This window comes from Patagioenas fasciata, chromosome 35 (assembly GCF_037038585.1).
Source record: "Patagioenas fasciata isolate bPatFas1 chromosome 35, bPatFas1.hap1, whole genome shotgun sequence".
NCBI classification, from domain to species: Eukaryota; Metazoa; Chordata; class Aves; order Columbiformes; family Columbidae; genus Patagioenas; species Patagioenas fasciata.
The window spans coordinates 2,364,812-2,390,258 of NC_092554.1; the positions used below are offsets into that span (position 1 = coordinate 2,364,812).

Here is a 25,447-nt window from a genome sequence, read left to right on the forward strand (position 1 = left end):
GGGTATTTTGGGGTGATTTGGGGGCGATTTTGGGTGGTTTTGAGGTGTTTTGGGTGGTTTTGAGCTTTTTGGGGTGTTTTGGGGTATTTTTGGGGGCGTTTTTGGGTGGGTTTGAGGTGTTTTGGGTGGTTTTGTGGTGGTTCTGGGGTGTTTTGGGTGGTTTTTGGGTGTTTTGGGGTGGTTTTGGGGTGTTTTTTGGGTGTTTTGGGGTGGTTTTGGGTGTTTTGGGGGGGGTTTTGGGTGTTTTTGAGGTGTTTTGGGGGCGTTTTTGGGTGTTTTTGGGCTGGTTTTGAGGTGTTTTGGGTGATTTTGGGGGGTTTTGGGGGTGTTTTGGGGGTGATTTGGGGGTGTTTGGGAGTGGTTTTGCGTGTTTTGGGGGTTTTTTGGGGTGTTTTGGGGTATTTTGGGGGTGCTTTTGGGGTGTTTTGGGGTGGTTTTGGGTGTTTTTCGGCTGGTTTTGAAGTGTTTTGGGTGATTTTGGGGTGTTTTGGGGTGGTTTTGGGGGTGGTTTTGGGTGTTCGGGTGCCCTAGATGAGGTTTTGGGGGTGTTTTTGGGGTGTTTTTGGGTGTCCGGGTGCCCTAGATGAGGTTTTGGGGGTGTTTTTGGGAGTTTCTGGGTGTTTTTGGGGTGTTTTGGGTGTTTCGGGTGCACTAGATGAGGTTTTTGGGGTGTTTTGGGTGGTTTTGAGGTGTTTTGGGGGTGGTTTTGGGTGTTTTTTGGGTGTTTCTGGGGTGGTTTTGGGTGTTTCTGGGTGTTTTTTGGGTGTTCTGGGTGCCCTAGATGAGGTTTTGGGGGTGTTTTGGGGGTGTTTTTTGGGTGTTTTTGGGTGTTCTTTGGGTGTTTCTGGGTGCTTTTTGGTGTTTTTGGGTGTCCGGATGCCCTAGATGAGGTTTTTGGGGTGTTTCTGGGGTGGTTTTGGGTGTTTTGGGGTGTTTCTGGGTGGTTTTGGGTGTTTTTGGGGTGTTTCTGGGTGGTTTTGAGGTGTTTTTTTGGGTGTTTCTGGGTGTTTTTGGGGTGGTTTTCGGGTGTTTCTGGGTGCCCTAGATGAGGTTTTGGGGCTATTTTGGGGGTGGTTTTGGGTGTTTTGGGGTGGTTTCTGGGAGTTTTTGGGGTGTTTTGGGGTGTTTCTGGGGTGGTTTCTGGGTGTTTTTGGGGTGTTTCTGGGTGTTTTTGGGGTGTTTTGGGTGCCCTAGATGAGGTTTTGGGGGTGTTTTGGGGGTGTTTTTGGGTGTTTTAGGGTGGTTTCTGGGAGTTTTTTGGGGTGTTTCTGGGTGTTTTGGGTGCCCTAGATAAGGTTTTTGGGGTGTTCTGGGGTTTTTGGGGTGTTTCTGGGTGTTTTGGGGGTGTTTTTGGGTGTTTCTGGGTCTTTTTGGGGTATTTCTGGGTGTTTCTGGGTGTTTTGGGTGCCCTAGATGAGGTTTTGGGGGTGTTTTTGGGGTGTTTTTGGGTGTTTCTGGGTGTTTTTGGGGTGTTTCTGGGTGTTTTTTGGGTGTTTTTGGGTGTTTTGGGGGTGTTTCTGGGTGTTTTTGGGGTGTTTTGGGTGCCCTAGATGAGGTTTTGGGGGTGTTTTTGGGTGTTTCTGGGGTGTTTTTGGGTGTTTTGGGGGTGTTTCTGGGTGTTTTGGGGGTGTTTCTGGGTGTTTTTGGGGTGTTTTGGGTGCCCTAGATGAGGTTTTGGGGGTGTTTTTGGGTGTTTCTGGGGTGTTTCTGGGTGTTTTGGGGGTGTTTCTGGGTGTTTTTGGGGTGTTTTGGGTGCCCTAGATGAGGTTTTGGGGGTGTTTTGGGGTGTTTTTAGGGTGTTTCTGGGTGGTTTTGGGGGTGTTTTTGGGGTATTTCTGGGTGTTTCTGGGTGTTTTTGGGGTGTATCTGGGTGTTTTTGGGGTGTTTTTGGGGTATTTCTGGGTGTTTCGGGTGCCCTAGATGAGGTTTTGGGGGTGTTTTGGGGGTGTTTTTGGGTGTTTCTGGGTGGTTTTGGGGGGTTTTTGGGTGTTTTGGGGGTGTTTTGGGGTGTTTTGGGGGTGTTTTTGGGTGTTTTGGGGGTGTTTCTGGGTGTTTTTGGGGTGTTTCGGGTGCCCTAGATGAGGTCCATCAGGATGTCCTCCTCCATGACGCTGGGCGCCTGCACCGGCTGCAGCCCCCCCGGGGGGGGCACGGGGCCGCGGGGGCCGGGGGGGAGCAGCATCTGACCTGGGGACACGGGGACAGGGGTCAGGGGGACAGGGGGACATGGGGGACATGGGGGGATGTGGGGGGACATGGGGGTCAGGGGGACAGGGGGACATGGGGGACATGGGGGGATGTGGGGGGACATGGGGGTCAGGGGGACAGGGGGACAGGGGGACATGGGGGGATGTGGGGGGACATGGGGGTCAGGGGGACAGGGGGGACATGGGGGGATGTGGGGGGACATGGGGGTCAGGGGGACATGGGGGGGACATGGGGGTCAAGGGGGTCAGGGGGACATGGGGGTCGGGGGGGGTCGGGAGGGGTCAGGGGGACATGGGGGACATGGGGGGACATGGGGGTCAAGGGGACACGAGGGACATGGGGGGATGTGGGAGGACATGGGGACATGGGGGGGACATGGGGGACATGGGGGGACATGGGGGTTAGGGGGACACGGGGGACATGGGGGGATGTGGGGGGACATGGGCGGACAGGGGGGTCAGGGGGACATGGGGGGACATGGGGGGACATGAGGGGACATGAGGGGAATGGGGGGACAAGGGGGGACAGGGGGGACATGGGGACAGGGGGGGAATGGGGGGAAATGGGGCCCAGGGGGAAATGAAGCAGTTTGGGGGGTCCCCAGGTTTACTTTTGGGGTCCCAGGTGCAGTTTTGGGGTCCCGGGATCAGTTTGGGGGGGTCCCAGGATCAGTTTGGGGGGGTCCCAGAGTCAGTTTGGGGAGGCCCCAGAGTCACTTTGGGGGGGTCCCAGGTTCAGTTTGGGGGGTCTCAGGGTCACTTTGGGGGGTCCCGGGTTCAGTTTGGGGGGGTCCCTGGGTCAGTTTGGGGGGGTCCCGGGGTCACTTTGGGGGGGGGTCCCGGGTGGGTTTGGGGTCAGTTTGGGGGGGTCCCGGGGTCACTTTGGGGGGGGGTCCCGGGTGGGTTTGGGGTCAGTTTGGGGGGGTCCCGGGGTCACTTTGGGAGGGGTCCCGGGTGGGTTTGGGGTCAGTTTGGGGGGGTCCCTGGGTCAGTTTGGGGGGGTCCCGGGGTCACTTTGGGGGGGGGTCCTGGGTGGGTTTGGGGTCAGTTTGGGGGGGTCCCGGGGTCACTTTGGGAGGGGTCCCGGGTGGGTTTGGGATCAGTTTGGGGGGGTCCCGGGGTCACTTTGGGGGGGGTCCCGGGTGGGTTTGGGATCAGTTTGGGGGGGTCCCGGGGTCACTTTGGGAGGGGTCCCGGGTGGGTTTGGGATCAGTTTGGGGGGGTCCCGGGGTCACTTTGGGGGGGGTCCCGGGTGGGTTTGGGGTCAGTTTGGGGGGGTCCCGGGGTCACTTTGGGGGGGGGTCCTGGGTGGGTTTGGGGTCAGTTTGGGGGGGTCCCGGGGTCACTTTGGGGGGGGTCCCGGGTGGGTTTGGGGTCAGTTTGGGGGGGTCCCGGGGTCACTTTGGGGTCAGTTTGGGGGGGTCCCGGGTGGGTTTGGGATCAGTTTGGGGGGGTCCCGGGGTCACTTTGGGGGGGGGTCCCGGGTGGTTTGGGGTCAGTTTGGGGGGGTCCCGGGGTCACTTTGGGGGGGGTCCCGGGGTCACTTTGGGGTCAGTTTGGGGGGGTCCCGGGGTCACTTTGGGGGGGGGGTCCCGGGTGGGTTTGGGATCAGTTTGGGGGGGTCCCAAAGTCACTTTGGGGGGGGGGGGTCCCGGGTGGGATTGGGGTCAGTTTGGGGGGGTCCCGGGGTCACTTTGCGGGGGGGTCCCGGGTGGGTTTGGGATCAGTTTGGGGGGTCCCGGGTGGGTTTGGGATCAGTTTGGGGGGGTCCCGGGGTCACTTTGGGGGGGGGGTCCCGGGTGGGTTTGGGGTCAGTTTGGGGGGTCCTGGGGTCACTTAGGGGTCAGTTGGGGGGGGTCCCGGGTGGGTTTGGGGTCAGTTTGGGGGGGTCCTGGGGTCACTTTGGGGGGGGGTCCCGGGTGGGTTTGGGGTCAGTTTGGGGGGGTCCCGGGGTCACTTTGGGGGGGGTCCCGGGTGGGTATGGGATCAGTTTGGGGGGGTCCCGGGGTCACTTTGGGGGGGGGTCCTGGGTGGGTTTGGGATCAGTTTGGGGGGGTCCTGGGGTCACTTTGGGGGGGGGGTCCCGGGTGGGTTTGGGGTCAGTTTGGGGGGGGTCCCGGGGTCACTTTGGGGGGGGTCCTGGGTGGGTTTGGGGTCAGTTTGGGGGGTCTGGGGTCACTTTGGGGTCACTTTGGGGGGGGTCCCGGGTGGGTTTGGGATCAGTTTGGGGGGGTCCCGGGGTCACTTTGGGGGGGGTCCCGGGTGGGTTTGGGATCAGTTTGGGGGGGTCCCAGGGTCACTTTGGGGGGGGGGTCCCGGGTGGGTTTGGGGTCAGTTTGGGGGGTCTGGGGTCACTTTGGGGTCACTTTGGGGGGGGTCCCGGGTGGGTTTGGGATCAGTTTGGGGGGGTCCCGGGGTCACTTTGGGGGGGGTCCCGGGTGGGTTTGGGATCAGTTTGGGGGGGTCCCGGGGTCACTTTGGGGGGGGGTCCCGGGTGGGTTTGGGGTCAGTTTGGGGGGGTCCCAGGGTCACTTTAGGGTCAGTTTGGGGGGGTCCCGGGGTCACTTTGGGGGGGGGTCCCGGGTGGGTTTGGGGTCAGTTTGGGGGGTCCCGGGGTCACTTTGGGGTCAGTTTGGGGGGGTCCCAGGGTCACTTTGGGGGGGGTCCCGGGTGGGTTGGGGTCAGTTTGGGGGGGTCCCGGGGTCACTTTGGGGGGGGTCCCGGGTGGGTTGGGATCAGTTTGGGGGGGTCCCGGGGTCACTTTGGGGGGGGGTCCCGGGTGGGTTTGGGATCAGTTTGGGGTTCCCGGGTTAGTGGGGGGGGGGGGTCTCACCTGGCAGGGCGGCGCGGGGGGGTCCCAGCTGCCCCCCCCAGGGCTGCCCCCCCGGCGGGGGGGGGGGCGGGGGGGGGTGCAGGAGGGGCCCCAGGGCCCCGTGGGGCAGCAGTGGCTGCGCGGGGGGAGGGGGCGGCTGCAGGTGGTGCAGGGGCTGCGCGGGGGGGGGCGCCACCGCCCCCTGGGGCTGCGGAACCACGGGGGGGGGTCAAATGGTGCCCCCCCTCCCCCATTTAACCCCCCCCCAAAATTCTACCCCCCGCCCCCCCCCCCGCCGGGGGGGCCATTTCACCCTTTCACCCCCCTCCCATTCAATCCCCCCTGGGCTGCAGAATGGGGGAGGGGGGGTGTCAAATGGTGCCCCCCCCCCAATTCACCCCCTCCCATTCAACCCCCCCTGGGCTGCAGAATGGGGAGGGGGGGGGGTCAGATGGTGCCCCCCCCCCCCCCCCAATTCACCCCTTCCCATTCAACCCCCCCGGGGCTACAGAACCATGGGGGGGGGTGGGGGGTCAAATGGTGCCCCCCCCCAATTCACCCCCTCCCATTCAACCCCCCCTGGGGCTACAGAACCATGGGAGGGGGTGGGGGGTCAAATGGTGCCCCCCCCCAATTAACCCCCCCCATTTCACTGCCCCCCCAAAATTCCAGCCCCTCCATTTCACCCCCTCCAAATTCCCCCCCCCCCAAAATTCCACACCCTGCCCCCCCCCCCCCCAATTTTCAGAGGTATTGGCCCCCCCCCCCCCAGTATTTTGAGGGGGGTCCCCATTTTGGGGGGGGTCCCTATACTGGGGGGTGATTCCCATTTTGGGGGGGGGTCCCCATTATGGGGGTGTCCCCATTTTGGGGGGGGTCCCTATATTGGGGGGTGGTCCCCATTTTGGGGGGGGGTCCCCATTATGGGGGTGTCCCCATTTCGGGGGGGGGTATCCCCATTTTGGGTGGGGGTCTCAATTTTGTGGGGGGGGTCTTTATATTGGGGGGGTGTCCTCATTTTGGGGGGGGTCCCTACATTGGGGGGTGGTCCCCATTTTGGGGGGGGTCCCCATTATGGGGGGATCCCCATTTTGGGGGGGGGTCCCTATTGGATGGGTCCTCATTTTGGGGGGGGGCCCTATATTGGGGGTGTTCCAATTTTGGGGGAGGGGTCCCTATATTGGGGGTTGGTCCCCATTTTGGGGGGGGTCCCCAATATGGGGGTGTCCCCATTTCGGGGGGGTTATCCCCATTTTGGGTGAGGGTCCCAATTTTGTGGGGGGGTCCTTATATTGGGGGGGTGTCCCCATTTTGGGGGGGGGTCCCTATATTGAGGGGCGGTCCCTATAATGGGGGGTGGTCCCCATTTTGGGGGGGGGGTGCCCATTATGAGGGTGTCCCCATTTTGGGGGGGTTATCCCCATTTCTTGGGGGGGGTCCCTATATTGGGGGGTGGTCCCCATTTTGGGGGGGGTCCCTATATTGGTGGGGGTCCACATTTTGGGGGGGGTTATCCTCATTATGGTGGTGTCCCCATTTTGGGGGGGTCCCTATATTGGGGGGTGGTCCCCATTTTGAGGGGGGGTCCCTATTTTGGGGGGTGTCCCCATTTGGGGGTCCCCAAGACTCACTGGTTCCATTGTGGGTTCCCATTGGGGTGGGGGTCCCTATTTTGGGGGTGTCCCCATTTTGGGGGGGGTCCCTATATTGGGTGGGGTCCCTATTTTGGGGGGTGGTCCCCATTTTGGGGGGGGTCCCCATTATGGGGGGATCCCCATTTTTGGGGGGGGTCCCTATTGGATGGGTCCCCATTATGGGGGGGGTCCTCATTTTGGGGGGGGGCCCTATATTGGGGGTGTTCCCATTTTGGGGGGTGGTCCCTATATTGGGGGGGTGATTCCCATTTTGGGGGGGGGGTCCCCATTATGGGGGTGTCCCCATTTTGGGGGGGTTATCCCCATTTTGGGTGAGGGTCCCAATTTTGTGGGGGGGGTCCTTATATTGGGGGCTGTCGCCATTTTGGGGGGGTCCCTATATTGATGGGAGGTCCCTATAATAGGGGGTGGTCCCCATTTTGGGGGGGGGTCCCCATTATGGGGGTGTCCCCATTTTGGGGGGGTTATCCCCATTTTTTGGGGGGGGTCCCTATATTGGGGTTTGGTCCCCATTATGGGGGTGTCCCCATTTGGGGGGGGTCCCTATATTGGGGGGTGGTCCCCATTTTGGGGGGGGGGTCCCCATTATGGGGGTGTCCCCATTTCGGGGGGGTTATCCCCATTTTGGGTGGGGGTCTCAATTTTGTGGGGGGGTCCTTATATTGGGGGGGTGTCCCCATTTTGGGGGGGGTCCCTACATTGGGGGGTGGTCCCCATTTTGGGGGGGTTATCCCCATTTTGTGGGGGGGGGTCCCAAATTTGTGGGGGGGGTCCCATTTTGGGGGGTGGTCCCTATATTGGGGGGTGGTCCCCATTTTGGGGGGGGTCCCCATTATGGGGGGATCCCCATTTTGGAGGGGGGTCCCTATTGGATGGGTCCCCATTATGGGGGGGGTCCTCATTTTGGGGGGCGCCCTATATTGGGGGGTGTCCCCATTTTGGGGGAGGGGTCCCCATTTTGGGGGTTGGTCCCTATATTGGGGGGTGGTCCCCATTTTGGGGGAGGGGTCCCCATTTTGGGGGTTGGTCCCTATATTGGGGGGTGGTCCCCATTTTGGGGGGGGTGGTCCCCATTTTGGGGGGGGGTCCCCATTTTGGGGGTTGGTCCCTATATTGGGGGGTGGTCCCCATTTTGGGGGGGGGTGGTCCCCATTTTGGGGGGGGGGTCCCCATTTTGGGGGGGTGGTCCCCATTTTGGGGGGTGGTCCCTATATTGGGGGGTGTCCCCATTTTGGGGGAGGGGTCCCCATTTTGGGGGTTGGTCCCTATATTGGGGGGTGGTCCCCATTTTGGGGGGGGGTGGTCCCCATTTTGGGCGGGGGTCCCCATTTTGGGGGTGGTCCCTATATTGGGGGTGGTCCCCATTTTGGGGGTGGTCCCTATATTGGGGGGTGGTCCCCATTTTGGGGGGGGGTCCCCATTTTGGGGGGGGTCCCCGGACTCACCGGTTGCTGACTCAGCAGGAGGCTGCGCAGCTGGGGGTTGGCTCCGGGGTTTTGGGGGCGCAGCAGGGCCCCCCCGCTCTGGGCAGCTGGGGGGGGGGCGTTTTGGGGGGGTCCCGGGGCAGGGGGAGGGGCGGGGGGCGGGGCCTGGGGGGCGGGCGGAGGGGGCGGGGCCTGGGGGGGCTGCGCCTGTTGCTGATTCGCTGCTTGTTGCGCCCGCAGTTGTAACTGGAGGAGGGGGGGAAATGGGGGTGTTGGGACCCCCCCCAAATCCACCCAGACACCCCAAACCCAGCCAGGGTGCCCCCAAAACCCCTCTGACCCCCCCAAACCCCATTGACCCCCAAACCCATCCAGGGTCCCCCCAAGACCCCCCAGACCCCCCCAAACCCTCAGACCCCCCCCCCAACTCATCCTGGGTCCCCCCAAAGTGCCTCAGGATCCCCCTGATCTCCCCCAGACCCCCCCCAAATCCCCCAGAACCCCCCAAACCCCCCAGGACCCCCCAAACCCCCCAGGGCCCTCCAGGACCCCCCAGGACCCCCAAACCCCTCAGCCCCCCCCAAAACCCCCAGGACCCCCCCCTTAAACCCCCTCAGACCCCCCAGGAGCCCCCAAACCCCCTCAACTCTCCCAAACCCCTCAGCACCCCCAAACCCCCAGGTCCCCCCAAACCCCCCAGACCCCCCAAGGACCCCAAGACCCCCAACATCCCCAGACCCCCCCCCAAATCCCTCTGACCCCCCCAAACCCCCCAGGATCCACCCCCAAAACCCCCCCGACTCCCCCAAACCCCCCCATGCACCCCCAAACCCCTCAGACCCCCCCAAACCCCCCAGATCCCCCCAAACTCCCCAGGTCCCTCCAACCCCCCCAACCCCCCAGAACCCACCCCCCCCAGACCCTCCCAAACCCCCCAGGACCCCCAAATGCCCCCAGGACCCCCAAAATCCCAGGTCCCCCCCTAAACCCCCAGGACCCTCCAAACCCCCCATGACCCCCCCAGGACCCCCAAACCCCCCATATTCCCCCCAAACCCCCCATGGCCCCCCCAGGTCCCCCCAAACCCCCCAGGACCCCCAAACCCCCCAGGACCCCCAAACCCTCCCAGATCCCCAAACCCCCAGACCCCCCCAAACCTCCCAGGACCCCCAAACCCCCCAGGACCCCCAAACCCTCCCAGACCCCCAAATCCCCCAGGACCCCCCAAACCCCCCAGGACCCCTAAGCCCCCCAGGACCCCCAAACCCTCCCAGACCCCCAAACCCCCCAAGACCCCCAAACCCTCCCAGACCCCCAAACCCCCCAGACCCCCAAACCCTCCCAGACCCCCAAATCCCCCAGGCCCCCCCCAGACCCCCCAGGACCCCCAAACCCCCCAGGACCCCCAAACCATCCAGGACCCCCAAACCCTCCCAGACCCCCAAACCCCCCAGACCCCCAAACCCTCCCAGACCCCCAAATCCCCCAGGCCCCCCCCAAATCCCCCAGGACCCCCAAACCCCCCAGGACCCCCAAACCCTCCCAGACCCCCAAACCCCCAGGACCCCCCCAAACCCCCCAGATCCCCCCAAACCGCCCAGGAGCCCCAAACCCTCCCAGACCCCCAAACCCCCCAGATCCCCCCAAACCCCCCAGGACCCCTAAACCCTCCCAGACCCCCAAACCCTCCAGACCCCCCCAAACCCCCCCGAGACCCCCAAACCCCCCAGATCCCCCCAAACCCCCAGGACCCCCAAACCCTCCCAGACCCCCAAACCCTCCAGACCCCCCCAAACCCCCCAGGAGCCCCAAACCCTCCCAGACCCCCAAACCCCCCAGAGCCCCACAAACCCCCCAGGACCCCCAAACCCTCCCAGACCCCCAAACCCCCAGGACCCCCCCAAACCCCCCAGGACCCCCAAACCCCCCAGACCCCCCCAAACCCCCCAGGACCCCTAAACCCTCCCAAATCCCCCAGACCCCCCCAAACCCCCCAGGACCCCCAAACCCCCCCAGACCCCCAAACCCCCCAGGACCCCCAAACCCCCCCAAATCCCCCAGGACCCCCAAACCCCCCCAAACCCCCAGACCACCCCAAACCCCCCAGGACCGCCAAACCCTCCCAGACCCTCAAACCCCCCAGAGCCCCACAAACCCCCCAGGACCCCCAAACCCCCCCAGACCCCCAAACCCCCCAGGACCCCCAAACCCCCCCAAATCCCCCAGGACCCCCAAACCCCCCCAAATCCCCCAGACCCCCCCAAACCCCCCAGGACCCCCAAACCCCCCCAGACCCCCAAACCCCCCAGGACCCCCAAACCCCCCCATATCCCCCAGACCCCCCCAAACCCCCCAGGCCCCCCAAACCCCCCCAAATCCCCCAGACCCCCCCAAACCCCCCAGGACCCCCAAACCCCCCCATATCCCCCAGACCCCCCCAAACCCCCCAGGCCCCCCAAACCCCCCCAAACCCCCCAGGACCCCCAAACCGTCCAGGACCCCCAAACCCCTCCCAGACCCCCAAATCCCCAGGACCCCCCCAAACCCCCCAGATCCCCCCAAACCCCCAGGACCCCCAAACCCTCCCAAAACCCCAAACCCTCCAGACCCCCCCAAACCCCCCAGACCCCCAAACCCTCCCAGACCCCCAAACCCCCCAGGACCCCCAAACCCCCCAGGACCCCCAAACCGTCCAGGACCCCCAAACCCCTCCCAGACCCCCAAATCCCCCAGGACACCCCCAAGCCCCCCAGGACCCCCAAACCCCCCAGGACCCCCAAACCCTCCCAGACCCCCAAACCCCCAGGACCCCCCCAAACCCCCCAGGACCCCCAAACCCCCCAGACCCCCCCAAACCCCCCAGGACCCCCAAACCCTCCCAGGACCCCCCAAACCCTCCCAGACCCCCAAACCCCCCAGACCCCCCAATCCCCCCAGGACCCCCAAACCCTCCCAGGACCCCCAAACCCCCCAGGACCCCCAAACCCCCCAGACCCCCCCAAACCCCCCAGGACCCCTAAACCCTCCCAGACCCCCAAACCCCCCCAAACCCCCCAGGACCCCCAAACCCCCCAGGACCCCCAAACCCCCCCAAATCCCCCAGACCCCCCCAAACCCCCCAGGACCCCCAAACCCCCCCAAACCCCCCAGGACCCCCAAACCCTCCCAGGACCCCCAAACCCCCCCAAATCCCCCAGACCCCCCCCAAACGCCCCAGGACCCCCAAACCCCCCCAAATCCCCCAGACCCCCCCAAACCCCCCAGGACCCCCAAACCCCCCAGACCAGGCTCTGCTGCCGCTGCTGCTCCTCCAGGAGCCCCAGCCCCGGGTTCACCTGCTTTGAGGAGGAGGGGGGGACACACAAGTGAATTTGGGGGGGTCCCAAGGGCACCCCCAACCCAACCCCCCCCGTACCCCCAGTTACCTGCGGCTGCACCCCCGAGGCCACCGGGAGGGTCCCCGCTTGTTTGGGGAGGAACGGGGGGGCTCCGGGAACGGGGGCTGAGCCCCCCAGCTGTGGGACACGAGGAGCTTAGGGGGGCGGGGGTTTGGGGGTCCCAGGGGCACTTTTGGGGGTCCCATGGGCACTCTGGGGGGTCCTGGGGAAGTTTATGGGGGTCCCAGGGGCACTTTCGGGGGTCCCAGGGGTAGTTTGGGGGTCCTAGAGGCACTTTTGGGGGTCCCAGGGGCACTTTTGGGGGGTCCCAGGGGCAGATTATGGGGTCCCAGGGGCACTCTAGGGGGTCCTGGGGAAGTTTATGGGGGTTCCAGGGGAACTTTTGGGGGTCCCAGGGGCACTTCTGGGGGTCCCAGGGGCACTCTGGGGGGTCCTGGGGAAGTTTATGGGGGTCCCAGGGGAACTTTTGGGGGTCACAGGGGCAGTTCTGAGGGTCCCAAGGGGAGTTTGGGGGGTCCCAGGGGCACTTTTGGGGGTCACAGGGGCAGATCTGGGGGTCCCAGGGGCACTCTGGGGGGTCCTGGGGAAGTTTATGGGGGTCCCAGGGGAACTTCTGGGGGTCCCAGGGGCACTTCTGAGGGTCCCAAAGGCACTTTTAGGGGTCACAGGGGCAGTTTGGGGGTCCCAGGGGCACTTCTGGGGGTCCCAGGGGCACTCTGGGGGGTCCTGGGGAAGTTTATGGGGGTCCCAGGAGCACTTTTGGGGGTCACAGGGGCAGTTTGGGGAGTCCCAGGGGCAGTTTGGGGGTCCCAGGGGCACTCTAGGGGGTCCTGAGGAAGTTTATGGGGGTCCCAGGGGCACTTTTGGGGGTCCCAAGGGCAGTCTGGAGGGTCCCAGGGGCACTTTTGGGGGTCCCAGGGGCAGTTTGGGGGTCCCAGGGGCACTTTTGAGGATCCCAGGGGCAGTTTGGGGGTCCCGAGGGCAGTCTGGGGGGTCCCAGGAGCCCCTTTGGGGGTCCCAGGGGCACTTTTGGGGGGTCCCAGGGGCAGATTATGGGGTCCCAGGGGCACTCTAGGGGGTCCTGGGGAAGTTTATGGGGGTCCCAGGGCACTTTTGGGGGTCCCAAGGGCAGTTTCGGGGGGTCCCAAGGGCAGTCTGGGGGTCCCAGGGGCACTCTAGGGAGTCCTGGGGAAGTTTATGGGGGTCCCAGGAGCACTTTCGGGGGTCCCAGGGCACTTTTGGGGGTTCCAGGGGCAGTTTGGGGGGTCCCAGGGGCACTTTTGCGGGTCACAGGGGCAGATCTGGGGGTCCCAGGGGCACTCTGGGGGGGTCCTGGGGAAGTTTATGGGGGTCCGAGGGACACTTTTGGGGGTCCCAGGGGCACTTCTGGGGGTCCCAAGGGCAGTTTGGGGGGTCCCAGGGGCACTTTTGGGGGTCACAGGGGCAGATCTGGGGGTCCCAGGGGCACTTTTGGGGGTCCTGGGGAAGTTTATGGGGGTCCCAGGGACACTTTTGGGGGTCCCAGGGGCACTTTTGGGGGGTCCCAAGGGCAGTTTGGGGGTCCCAGGGGCACTCTAGGGGGTCCTGGGGAAGTTTATGGGGGTCCCAGGGCACTTTTGGGGGTCCCAAGGGCAGTTTCGGGGGGTCCCAAGGGCAGTCTGGGGGTCCCAGGGGCACTCTAGGGGGTCCTGGGGAAGTTTATGGGGGTCCCAGGAGCACTTTCGGGGGTCCCAGGGGCACTTTTGGGGGGTCCCAGGGGCACTTCTGAGGGTCCCAAAGGCACTTTTAGGGGCCACAGGGGCAGTCTGGGGGGTCACAGGGGCAGTTTGGGGGTCCCAGGAGCACTTTTGGGGGTCCCAGGGGCACTTTTGGGGAGTCCCAAGGGCAGTTTGGGGGTCCCAGGGGCACTTCTGGGGGTCCCAGGGGCACTTTTGGGGGTCCCAGGGGCACTTTTGGGGGGTCCCAAGAGCAGTTTTGGGGTCCCAGGGGCACTTTTGGGGGTCCCAGGGGCACTTTTGGGGGGTCCCAAGAGCAGTTTTGGGATCCTAGGGGCACTTTTGGGGATCCCAGCGGCACTTCTGGGGGTCCCAGGGGCACTTTTAGGGGTCACAGGGGCAGTTTGGGGAGTCCCAGGGGCAGTTTGGGGGGTCCCAGGGGCACTCTAGGGGGTCCTGGGGAAGTTTATGGGGGTCCCAGGGGCACTTTTGGGGGTCCCAAGGGCAGTTTGGGGGTCCCATGGGTGGGTGGGTAGCTGGGGGTGTCTGGGGGTCCCTATGGTATCCTGGGGGTCTCTATGGGTCCCTATGGTCTCTACGGTCCCTATGGGTCTCTATGGGTCCCTATGGGTTCCTACGGTCTCTATGGGTCTCTATTCGTCTCTATGGGTCTCTATTCGTCTCTATGGGTCTCTATTCGTCTCTATGGTCCCTATGGGTCTCTATGGATCCCTATGGTCTCTATGGCCTTTGTGGCCCGTATGGGTCTCTGTGGGTCCCTATGGGTCTCTATGGGTCCCTATGGGTTCCTACGGTCTCTATGGGTCTCTATTCGTCTCTATGGGTCTCTATTCGTCTCTATGGTCCCTATGGGTCTCTATGGATCCCTATGGTCTCTATGGCCTTTGTGGCCCGTATGGGTCTCTGTGGGTCCCTATGGGTCTCTATGGGTCCCTATGGTCTCTACGGTCCGTATGGGTCTCTATGGGTCCCTATGGGTTCCTACGGTCTCTATGGGTCTCTATTCGTCTCTATGGGTCTCTATTCGTCTCTATGGTCCCTATGGGTCTCTATGGATCCCTATGGTCTCTATGGTCTTTGTGGCCCGTATGGGTCTCTGTGGGTCCCTATGGGTCTCTGTGGGTCCCTATGGGTCTCTATGGGTCCCTATGGTCTCTACGGTCCCTATGGGTCTCTATGGGTCCCTATGGGTTCCTACGGTCTCTATGGGTCTCTATTCGTCTCTATGGGTCTCTATTCGTCTCTATGGTCCCTATGGGTCTCTATGGATCCCTATGGTCTCTATGGTCTTTGTGGCCCGTATGGGTCTCTGTGGGTCCCTATGGGTCTCTATGGGTCCCTATGGTCTCTACGGTCCCTATGGGTCTCTATGGGTCCCTATGGGTTCCTACGGTCTCTATGGGTCTCTATTCGTCTCTATGGGTCTCTATTCGGCTCTATGGTCCCTATGGGTCTCTATGGATCCCTATGGGTCTCTATGGTCTTTGTGGCCTGTATGGGTCTCTATGGGTCCCTATGGGTCCCTATGGTCTCTACGGTCCCTATGGGTCTTTATGGGTCCCTATGGGTGCCTACGGTCTCTATGGGTCTCTATGGTCTCTATGGGTCTCTATTGGTCTCTATGGTCCCTAGGGGTATCTATGGGTCCCTATGGGTCTCTATGGCTCCCTATGGGTCTCTATGGGGCTCACAGTGCGCTGCTGCTCCATCTTCTGCTGCTGGACCTGCTTGTGGTTGGTGATGACCTGGGGGTCCCTATGGGTATCTATGGGTCCCTATGGCTCCCTATGGGTCCCTATGGGTCTCTATGGGGCTCACAGTGCGCTGCTGCTCCATCTTCTGCTGCTGGACCTGCTTGTGGTTGGTGATGACCTGGGGGTCCCTTTGGGTCTCTATGGTTCCCTATGGGTCTCTATGGTTCCCTATGGGTCTATATGGTCCCTATGGGTTTCTATGGTTCTCTATGGGTCTCTATGGGTCCCTATGGGGCTCACAGTGCGCTGCTGCTCCATCTTCTGCTGCTGGACCTGCTTGTGGTTGGTGATGACCTGGCGGATGCCGTTGACGAAGCCGCTCTGGTCGTAGGGGATCAGCCCCATGAAGATTTTCTTCTTGGACGAGTAGAGCAGCATCAGCACCCGGACCTCGCACGGGGACGAGTGCGGGAAGTGCACGCAGCCCGCCTGGGACGGGGACAGGGACACGGCGGGGACAGCGGTCAGAGACCCCCCGGGACACACGGCCCGACGGGGGACACGGGGACAGGGACATGGGGACAGGGACATGGGGACTGGGACATGGGGACATGGGGACAGGGACATGTGGACAGGGACGTGGGGACAGGGACATGGGGACATGGGGATATGAGTCATGGACACCTCAGGGGACCCACAACACACCTGGGGACATGGGACATGGGGTTATGGGACATGGGGACTGGGACATGGGGACATGGGGACAGGGACGTGGGGACAGGGACATGGGGACAGGGACACGGGACACGGCGGGGACAGCGGTCACGGACCCCCGGGGACACACCGCCCGACGGGGGACACGGGACAGGGACACGGGGACAGGGACATGGGGACATGGGACATGGGGACATGGGGACATGGAGACAGAGACATGGGGACAGGGACATAGGGACATGGGGACAGGGACATGTGGACAGGGACATGGGGACAGGGACATGGGGACATGGGGATATGAGTCATGGACACCTCAGGGGACCCACAACACACCTGGGGACATGGGACATGGGGTTATGGGACATGGGGACTGGGACATGGGGACATGGGGACAGGGACGTGGGGACAGGGACATGGGGACAGGGACACGGGACACGGCGGGGACAGCGGTCACGGACCCCCGGGGACACACGACCCGACGGGGGACACGGGACAGGGACATGGGGACTGGGACGTGGGGACAGGGACGTGGGGACAGGGACACGGGACACGGCAGGGACAGCGGTCACGGACCCCTCGGGGACACACGACCCGCCGGGGGACACGGGACAGGGACATGGGGACTGGGACGTGGGGACAGGGACATGGGGACAGGGACACGGGACACGGCGGGGACAGCGGTCACGGACCCCCGGGGACACACGGCCCGACGGGGGACACGGGACAGGGACATGGGGACTGGGACGTGGGGACTGGGACGTGGGGACAGGGACACGGCGGGGACAGCGGTCAGAGACCCCCCGGGACACACGGCCCGACGGGGGACACGGGGACACGGACATGGGGACAGGGACATGGGGACATGGGACATGGGGACATGGGGACATGGGGACATGGGGACATGGGGACATAGGGACATAGGGACATAGGGACATAGGGACATGGAGACAGGGACACGGGACACGGCAGGGACAGCGGTCACGGACCCCCGGGGACACACGACCCGCCGGGGGACACGGGACAGGGACACGGGGACAGGGACATGGGGACATGGGACATGGAGACAGAGACATGGGGACAGGGACATAGGGACATGGGGACATGGGGACAGGGACATGTGGACAGGGACATGGGGACAGGGACATGTGGGGACAGGGACGTGGGGACATGGGGACATAGGGACAGGGACATAGGGACAGGGACGTGGGGACAGGGACGTGGGGACATGGGGACAGGGACAGGGGGACACGGACATAGGGACATGGGGACAGGGACACGGGACACAGCGGGGACAGCGGTCACGGACCCCTCGGGGACACACGGCCCACCGGGGGACAAGAGGACAGGGACATGGGGACAGGGACATGGGGACATGGGGACATGGGGACAGGGACACGGGACACGGCGGGGACAGCGGTCACGGACCCCTTGGGGACACACGACCCGACGGGGGACACGGGGACAGGGACTTGGGACAGGGACATGGGGACAGGGACATGGGGACATGGGGACATAGGGACATAGGGACATAGGGACATGGAGACAGGGACACGGGACACGGCAGGGACAGCGGTCACGGACCCCCGGGGACACACCGCCCGACGGGGGACACGGGACAGGGACACGGGGACAGGGACATGGGGACAGGGACATGGGGACAGGGACATGGGGACTGGGACGTGGGGACATGGGGACAGGGACGTGGGGACAGGGACATGGGGACAAGGACACGGGACACGGCGGGGACAGCGGTCACGGACCCCCCGGGACACACGGCCCGCCGGGGGACACGGGGACAGGGACATGGGGACAGGGACGTGGGGACAGGGACATGGGGACATGGGGACATGGGGACATAGGGACATAGGGACATGGAGACAGGGACATGGGACACGGCGGGGACAGCGGTCACGGACCCCTCGGGGACACACGGCCCGCCAGGGGAGATGGGGACAGGGACATGGGGACAGGGACATGGGGACTGGGACGTGGGGACAGGGACGTGGGGACAGGGACGTGGGCCTGTGGGTCATGAACACCTCAGGGGACCCACAACACATCTGGGGACATGGGACATGGGGACGGGGACATGGGGACATGGGGACGTGAGTCATGGAGCCCTCAAGATACCCAGAACCCACCCGGGGAGGGGACAGGATGTGGGACGTGGGGACATGGGGACATGGGGACAGGGGATATGGGGACATGGGGACATGGGGACAGGGGGACATGGGGACATGGGGACAGGGGATATGGGGACATGGGGACATGGGGACATGGGGACAGGGGGATATGGGGACATGGGGACAGGGGGATATGGGGACATGGGGACATGGGGACAGGGGACATGGGGACAGGGGGACATGGGTCCTGGACACCTCGGGGTACCCACAACCCACCAGGGGACATGGGGACATGATTTTTGGGGACCCAGCAATTTTAGGGTCCTGGGGGGGAGTTTGGGCTTCTGGGGGGGTTTTGGGGGTCCCAGGGCCGTATTTTGGGGTCCCCAAGTGGGTATTTTGGGCTCCCAGGGGTATTTTGGGGTTCCAGGGGCTATTTTGGGCTCCCCAAGGGGGTATTTTGGGCTCCGGGGCTGTATTTTGGGGTCCCGGGGGTGTATTTTGGGGTCCTAGGGGTATTTTGGGCTCCCCAAGGGGGTATTTTGGGGTCCCAGGGGGTATTTTGGGCTCCCCAAGGGGGTATTTTGGGGTCCCAGGGGGTATTTTGGTCTCCCCAAGGGGGTATTTTGGGGTCCCAGGGGGGTATTTTGGGCTCCCAGGGCTGTATTTTGGGGTCTCAGGGGCTATTTTGGGGTCCCAGGGGGTATTTTGGGCTCCCAGGGCTGTATTTTGGGGTCTCAGGGGCTATTTTGGGGTCCCAGGGGGTATTTTGGGCTCCCAGGGCTGTATTTTGGGGTCTCAGGGGCTATTTTGGGGTCCCAGGGCTGTATTTTGGGCTCCCAGGGCTGTATTTCGGGCTCCCCAAGGGGGTATTTTAGGCTCCCCAAGGGGGAATTTTGGGGTCCCGGAGAGGGGTGTTTTGGGGTCCCAGCGGGGTTTAGGGGACCCAGGGGCATTTTGGTCTCCCCAAGGGGGTATTTTGGGGTCCCAGGGGGGTATTTTGGGGTCTCAGGGGCTATTTTGGGCTCCCAGGGGGTATTTTAGGCTCCCCAAGGGGGTGTTTTGGGGTCCCAGCGGGGTTTAGGGGACCCAGGGGCATTTTGGGGTCCCAGGGCTGTATTTTGGGGTCCTGGGGGTGTATTTTGGGGTCCCAGGGGAGGATTTTGGGCTCCCCAGGGGGGTTTAGGGGTCCCCAGGGGGGCTTAGGGGTCCCAGGGCGGGGGTTTAGGGGACTCAGGGGCGTTTTGGGCTCCCAGGGGTATTTTGGGCTCCCCAAGGGGGTATTTTGGGGTCCCGGAGAGGGGCGTTTTGGGGTCCCAGCGGGGTTTAGGGCACCCAGGGGCATTTTGGGGTCCTGGGGCTGTATTTTGGGGTCCCAGGGGGTATTTCGGGCTCCCCAAGGGGGTATTTTAGGCTCCCCAAGGGGGTATTTTGGGGTCCCAGAGAGGGGTGTTTTGGGGTCCCAGCGGGGTTTAGGGCACCCAGGGGCATTTTGGTCTCCCCAAGGGGGCATTCTGGGGTCCCAGGGGGGTATTTTGGGGTCCTGGGGCTGTATTTTGGGGTCTCAGGGGCTATTTTGGGGTCCCAGGGCTGTATTTTGGGGTCCCAGGGGGTATTTCGGGCTCCCCAAGGGGGTATTTTAGGCTCCCCAAGGGGGTATTTTGGGGTCCCGGAGAGGGGTGTTTTGGGGTCCCAGCGGGGTTTAGGGGACCCAGGGGCATTTTGGTCTCCCCAAGGGGGTATTTTGGGGTCCCAGGGGGGTATTTTGGGCTCCCAGGGCTGTATTTTGGGCTCCCCAAGGGGGTATTTTAGGCTCCCCAAGGGGGCGTTTTGGGGTCCCAGCGGGGTTTAGGGGACCCAGGGGCATTTTGGGGTCCCAGGGCTGTATTTTGGGGTCCTGGGGGTGTATTTTGGGGTCCCAGGGGAGGATTTTGGGCTCCTCAGGGGGGTTTAGGGGTCCCCAGGGGGGCTTAGGGGTCCCAGGGCGGGGGTTTAGGGGACTCAGGGGCGTTTTGGGCTCCCAGGGGTATTTTGGGCTCCCCAAGGGGGTATTTTGGGGTCCCGGAGAGGGGCGTTTTGGGGTCCCAGCGGGGTTTAGGGCACCCAGGGGCATTTTGGGGTCCTGGGGCTGTATTTTGGGGTCCCAGGGGGTATTTCGGGCTCCCCAAGGGGGTATTTTAGGCTCCCCAAGGGGGTATTTTGGGGTCCCAGGGGGTATTTTGGGCTCCCAGGGCTGTATTTCGGGCTCCCCAAGGGGGTATTTTGGGCTCCCCAAGGGGGTATTTTGGGGTCCCAGAGAGGGGTGTTTTGGGGTCCCAGCAGGGTTTAGGGGACCCAGGGGCATTTTGGTCTCCCCAAGGGGGTATTTTGGGGTCCCAGGGGGGTATTTTGGGCTCCCCAAGGGGCTATTTTGGGGTCTCAGGGGCTATTTTGGGGTCCCAGGGGGTATTTTGGGCTCCCAGGGCTGTATTTTGGGCTCCCCAAGGGGGTATTTTGGGGTCCCAGAGAGGGGTGTTTTGGGGTCCCAGCGGGGTTTAGGGGACCCAGGGGCATTTTGGGGTCCCAGGGCTGTATTTTGGGGTCTCAGGGGCTATTTTGGGGTCCCAGGGGGTATTTTGGGCTCCCAGGGCTGTATTTTGGGCTCCCCAAGGGGGTATTTTAGGCTCCCCAAGGGGGTATTTTGGGGTCCCGGAGAGGGGTGTTTTGGGGTCCCAGCGGGGTTTAGGGGACCCAGGGGCATTTTGGTCTCCCCAAGGGGGTATTTTGGGGTCCCGGGGGGGTATTTTGGGCTCCCCAAGGGGGTATTTTGGGGTCTCAGGGGCTATTTTGGGGTCCCAGGGCTGTATTTTGGGCTCCCAGGGCTGTATTTTGGGGTCTCAGGGGCTATTTTGGGGTCCCAGGGGGTATTTTGGGCTCCCCAAGGGGGTATTTTAGGCTCCCCAAGGGGGTATTTTGGGGTCCCGGAGAGGGGTGTTTTGGGGTCCCAGCGGGGTTTAGGGCACCCAGGGGCATTTTGGTCTCCCCAAGGGGGCATTCTGGGGTCCCAGGGGGGTATTTTGGGGTCCTGGGGCTGTATTTTGGGGTCTCAGGGGCTATTTTGGGGTCCCAGGGGGTATTTTGGGCTCCCAGGGCTGTATTTCGGGCTCCCCAAGGGGGTATTTTGGGCTCCCCAAGGGGGTATTTTGGGGTCCCGGAGAGGGGCGTTTTGGGGTCCCAGCGGGGTTTAGGGGACCCAGGGGCATTTTGGGGTCCCGGGGCTGTATTTTGGGGTCCCAGGGGGTATTTCGGGCTCCCCAAGGGGGTATTTTAGGCTCCCCAAGGGGGTATTTTGGGGTCCCGGAGAGGGGCGTTTTGGGGTCCCAGCGGGGTTTAGGGCACCCAGGGGCATTTTGGTCTCCCCAAGGGGGCATTCTGGGGTCCCAGGGGGGTATTTTGGGGTCCTGGGGCTGTATTTTGGGGTCTCAGGGGCTATTTTGGGGTCCCAGGGGGTATTTTGGGCTCCCAGGGCTGTATTTCGGGCTCCCCAAGGGGGTATTTTAGGCTCCCCAAGGGGGTATTTTGGGGTCCCGGAGAGGGGTGTTTTGGGGTCCCAGCGGGGTTTAGGGCACCCAGGGGCATTTTGGTCTCCCCAAGGGGGCATTCTGGGGTCCCAGGGGGGTATTTTGGGGTCCTGGGGCTGTATTTTGGGGTCTCAGGGGCTATTTTGGGGTCCCAGGGGGTATTTTGGGCTCCCAGGGCTGTATTTCGGGCTCCCCAAGGGGGTATTTTAGGCTCCCCAAGGGGGTATTTTGGGGTCCCGGAGAGGGGTGTTTTGGGGTCCCAGCGGGGTTTAGGGGACCCAGGGGCATTTTGGGGTCCTGGGGCTGTATTTTGGGGTCTCAGGGGCTATTTTGGGGTCCCAGGGGGTATTTTGGGCTCCCAGGGCTGTATTTTGGGCTCCCCAAGGGGGTATTTTGGGGTCCCAGAGAGGGGTGTTTTGGGGTCCCAGAGAGGGGTGTTTTGGGGTCCCAGCGGGGTTTAGGGCACCCAGGGGCATTTTGGGCTCCCAGGGCTGTATTTTCGGGTCTCAGGGGCTATTTTGGGGTCCCAGGGGGTATTTTGGGCTCCCAGGGCTGTATTTCGGGCTCCCCAAGGGGGTATTTTAGGCTCCCCAAGGGGGTATTTTGGGGTCCCGGAGAGGGGCGTTTTGGGGTCCCAGCGGGGTTTAGGGCACCCAGGGGCATTTTGGTCTCCCCAAGGGGGCATTCTGGGGTCCCAGGGGGGTATTTTGGGCTCCCAGGGCTGTATTTTGGGGTCTCAGGGGCTATTTTGGGGTCCCAGGGGGTATTTTGGGCTCCCAGGGCTGTATTTCGGGCTCCCCAAGGGGGTATTTTGGGCTCCCCAAGGGGGTATTTTGGGGTCCCAGAGAGGGGCGTTTTGGGGTCCCTGCGGGGTTTAGGGGACCCAGGGGTATTTTGGGCTCCCCAAGGGGGTATTTTGGGGTCCCAGGGCTGTATTTTGGGCTCCCAGGGCTGTATTTTGGGGTCTCAGGGGCTATTTTGGGGTCCCAGGGGGTATTTTGGGCTCCCCAAGGGGGTATTTTAGGCTCCCCAAGGGGGTATTTTGGGGTCCCGGAGAGGGGCGTTTTGGGGTCCCAGCGGGGTTTAGGGGACCCAGGGGTATTTCGGGGTCCCGGGTCTGTATTCTGGGGTCCCGGGGGGGTATTTTGGGGTCCCGGGGGGGTATTTTGGGGTCCTTACGAAGCCGTTGCCCATGATGCGGTAGAGCCCCTTGAGCGACTCCAGGTCCTTGTTGGTGAAGTGGAACTGGACCATGCGGGAGTTGCGGAACAGGGGGCCCAGCGTGGTCTGGGGGGGCACGGGGGGGTCAGGGGCACCCCAAAACCCCCCTGTGCACCCCAAAACCCCCCTGTGCACCCCAACACCCCCCCGTGCACCCCAACCCCCCCCTGTGCACCCCAAAACCCCCCCGTGCACCCCAACACCCCCCCGTGCACCCCAAAACCTGCACGAGGGTGTCAGGGTCCTAATGGGGTCCCAAAGGCACCCAAAGGGGGGTGAAAGTGTTTTACCCCCCCCCCCCTCAAAGAACTGGGGGACCCCAAAAACTCCTCAACACCTGGGGGGGGCAGGGCTCCCCTAAAGTGGCCCCAACCCATGGGGTGACCCCTAAACCCTGGGGTGACCCCAAAACCAACGGGAGCCCCCAAAACCACCAACCCCATGGGACCCCAAAACCCTGGGGTGACCCCAAAACCACCAAGACACCCCAAAACCACCAACCCCCCCCAGACCCCCCAAAACCACCAACCCCATGGGACCCCAAAACCCCCTGGGGTGACCCCAAAAATACCAACCCCCCTGGGACCCCCCAAACCACCCAACCCCCCCAGGACCCCAAAACCCCCAGGACCCCCCAAACCCCCCAAACCCCCAGGACCCCAATCCCCCAGGACCCCCCAAACCCCCCTGGACCCCAAAACCCCCAGGACCCCCCAAACCCCCCAACCCCCCCAGGACCCCAAAACCCCCAGGACCCCCCAAACCCCCCAACCCCCCCTGGACCCCAAAACCCCCAGGACCCCCCAAACCCCCCAACCCCCCCAGGACCCCAAAACCCCCAGGACCCCCCAAACCCCCCAACCCCCCCTGGACCCCAAAACCCCCAGGACCCCCCAAACCCACCAACCCCCCCAGGACCCCAAAACCCCCAGGACCCCCCAAACCCCCCAAACTCCCCTGGACCCCCCAAACTGCCCAAACCCCCCAACCCCCAGGACCCCAAAACCCCCAAGGACCCCCCAAACCCCCCTGTACCCCAAAACCCCCAGGACCCCCCAAACCCCCCAAAACCCCCAGGACCCCAAAACCCCCAGGACCCCCCAAACCCCCCAACCCCCCCGGGACCCCAAAACCCCCAGGACCCCCCCCCCCAAATCCCCCAAACCCCCCAACCCCCCCAGGACCCCAAAACCCCAGGACCCCCCAAACCCCCCAAACCCCCCACCCCCCCGGGACCCCAAAACCCCCAGGACCCCCCAAACCCCCCAACGCCCTGGGACCCCATAACCCCCAGGACCCTCCAAACCCCCCCGGGACCCCAAAACCCCCAGGACCCCCCAAACCCCCCAAACCCCTTTGGGACCCCAAAACCCCCAGGATCCCCCAAACCCCCCAACCCCCTTGGGACCCCAAAACCCCCAGGACCCCCCAAACCCCCCAAACCCCCCCCGGGACCCCAAAACCCCCAGGACCCCCCAAACCCCCAGGACCCCCCAAACCCCCCAACCCCCTTGGGACCCCAAAACCCCCAGGACCCCCCAAACCCTCCAAACCCCCCAAACCCACCAACCCCATGGGACCCCAAAACCCCCAGGACCCCCCCCAAATCCCCCAAACCCACCAACCCCCCCAGGACCCCAAAACTCCCAGGATCCCCCAAACCCCCCAAACCCCCCTGGACCCCAAAACCCCCAGGACCCCCCAAACCCCCCAAAACCCCCAGGACCCCCCAAACCCCCCGGGACCCCAAAACCCCCAGGACCCCCCAAACCCCCCAACCCCCCCGGGACCCCAAAACCCCCAGGACCCCCCAAACCCCCCAAACCCCCCCGGGACCCCAAAACCCCCAGGACCCCCCAAACCCCCCAACCCCCCCAGGACCACAAAACCCCCCAACCCCCCTGGGACCCCATAACCCCCAGGACCCCCCAAACCCCCCAGGACCCCAAAACCCCCAGGACCCCCCAAACCCCCCAAACCCCCCCGGGACCCCAAAACCCCCAGGATCCCCCAAACCCCCCAACCCCCTTGGGACCCCAAAACCCCCAGGACCCCCCAAACCCCCCAAACCCCCCCGGGACCCCAAAACCCCAGGACCCCCCAAACCCCCCAAACCCCCCACCCCCCCGGGACCCCAAAACCCCCAGGACCCCCCAAACCCCCCAACGCCCTGGGACCCCATAACCCCCAGGACCCTCCAAACCCCCCCGGGACCCCAAAACCCCCAGGACCCCCCAAACCCCCCAAACCCCTTTGGGACCCCAAAACCCCCAGGATCCCCCAAACCCCCCAACCCCCTTGGGACCCCAAAACCCCCAGGACCCCCCAAACCCCCCAAACCCCCCCGGGACCCCAAAACCCCCAGGACCCCCCAAACCCCCAGGACCCCCCAAACCCCCCAACCCCCTTGGGACCCCAAAACCCCCAGGACCCCCCAAACCCTCCAAACCCCCCAAACCCACCAACCCCATGGGACCCCAAAACCCCCAGGACCCCCCCCAAATCCCCCAAACCCACCAACCCCCCCAGGACCCCAAAACTCCCAGGATCCCCCAAACCCCCCAAACCCCCCTGGACCCCAAAACCCCCAGGACCCCCCAAACCCCCCAAAACCCCCAGGACCCCCCAAACCCCCCGGGACCCCAAAACCCCCAGGACCCCCCAAACCCCCCAACCCCCCCGGGACCCCAAAACCCCCAGGACCCCCCAAACCCCCCAAACCCCCCCGGGACCCCAAAACCCCCAGGACCCCCCAAACCCCCCAACCCCCCCAGGACCACAAAACCCCCCAACCCCCCTGGGACCCCATAACCCCCAGGACCCCCCAAACCCCCCAGGACCCCAAAACCCCCAGGACCCCCCAAACCCCCCAAACCCCCCCGGGACCCCAAAACCCCCAGGAC

At 63.9% G+C, this 25,447-nt stretch overlaps 1 protein-coding gene across 4 annotated transcripts in view; it reads right to left on the reverse strand.

Moving 5' to 3' along the window:
- Window positions 1-1,870: 1,870 nt before the first annotated feature.
- MED25 (mediator complex subunit 25) overlaps window positions 1,871-25,447 on the reverse strand; it is a 49,866-nt gene continuing 26,289 nt past the window's right edge. For 2 of the 4 annotated variants that reach the window (XM_071801171.1, XM_071801170.1), the window contains exons 14-20: window positions 22,503-22,610; window positions 15,227-15,415; window positions 11,524-11,613; window positions 11,383-11,436; window positions 8,120-8,344; window positions 5,041-5,227; window positions 1,871-2,187 (exon numbers count right to left, since the gene is read on the reverse strand). In XM_071801171.1, the coding sequence (XP_071657272.1) occupies window positions 2,075-2,187; window positions 5,041-5,227; window positions 8,120-8,344; window positions 11,383-11,436; window positions 11,524-11,613; window positions 15,227-15,415; window positions 22,503-22,610 (966 nt within the window). In that variant the 3' untranslated portion in view covers window positions 1,871-2,074. The remainder of the gene's footprint in view (window positions 2,188-5,040; window positions 5,228-8,119; window positions 8,345-11,382; window positions 11,437-11,523; window positions 11,614-15,226; window positions 15,416-22,502; window positions 22,611-25,447) is intronic. The other 2 variants (XM_071801174.1, XM_071801173.1) reach the window with 2 other exon arrangements.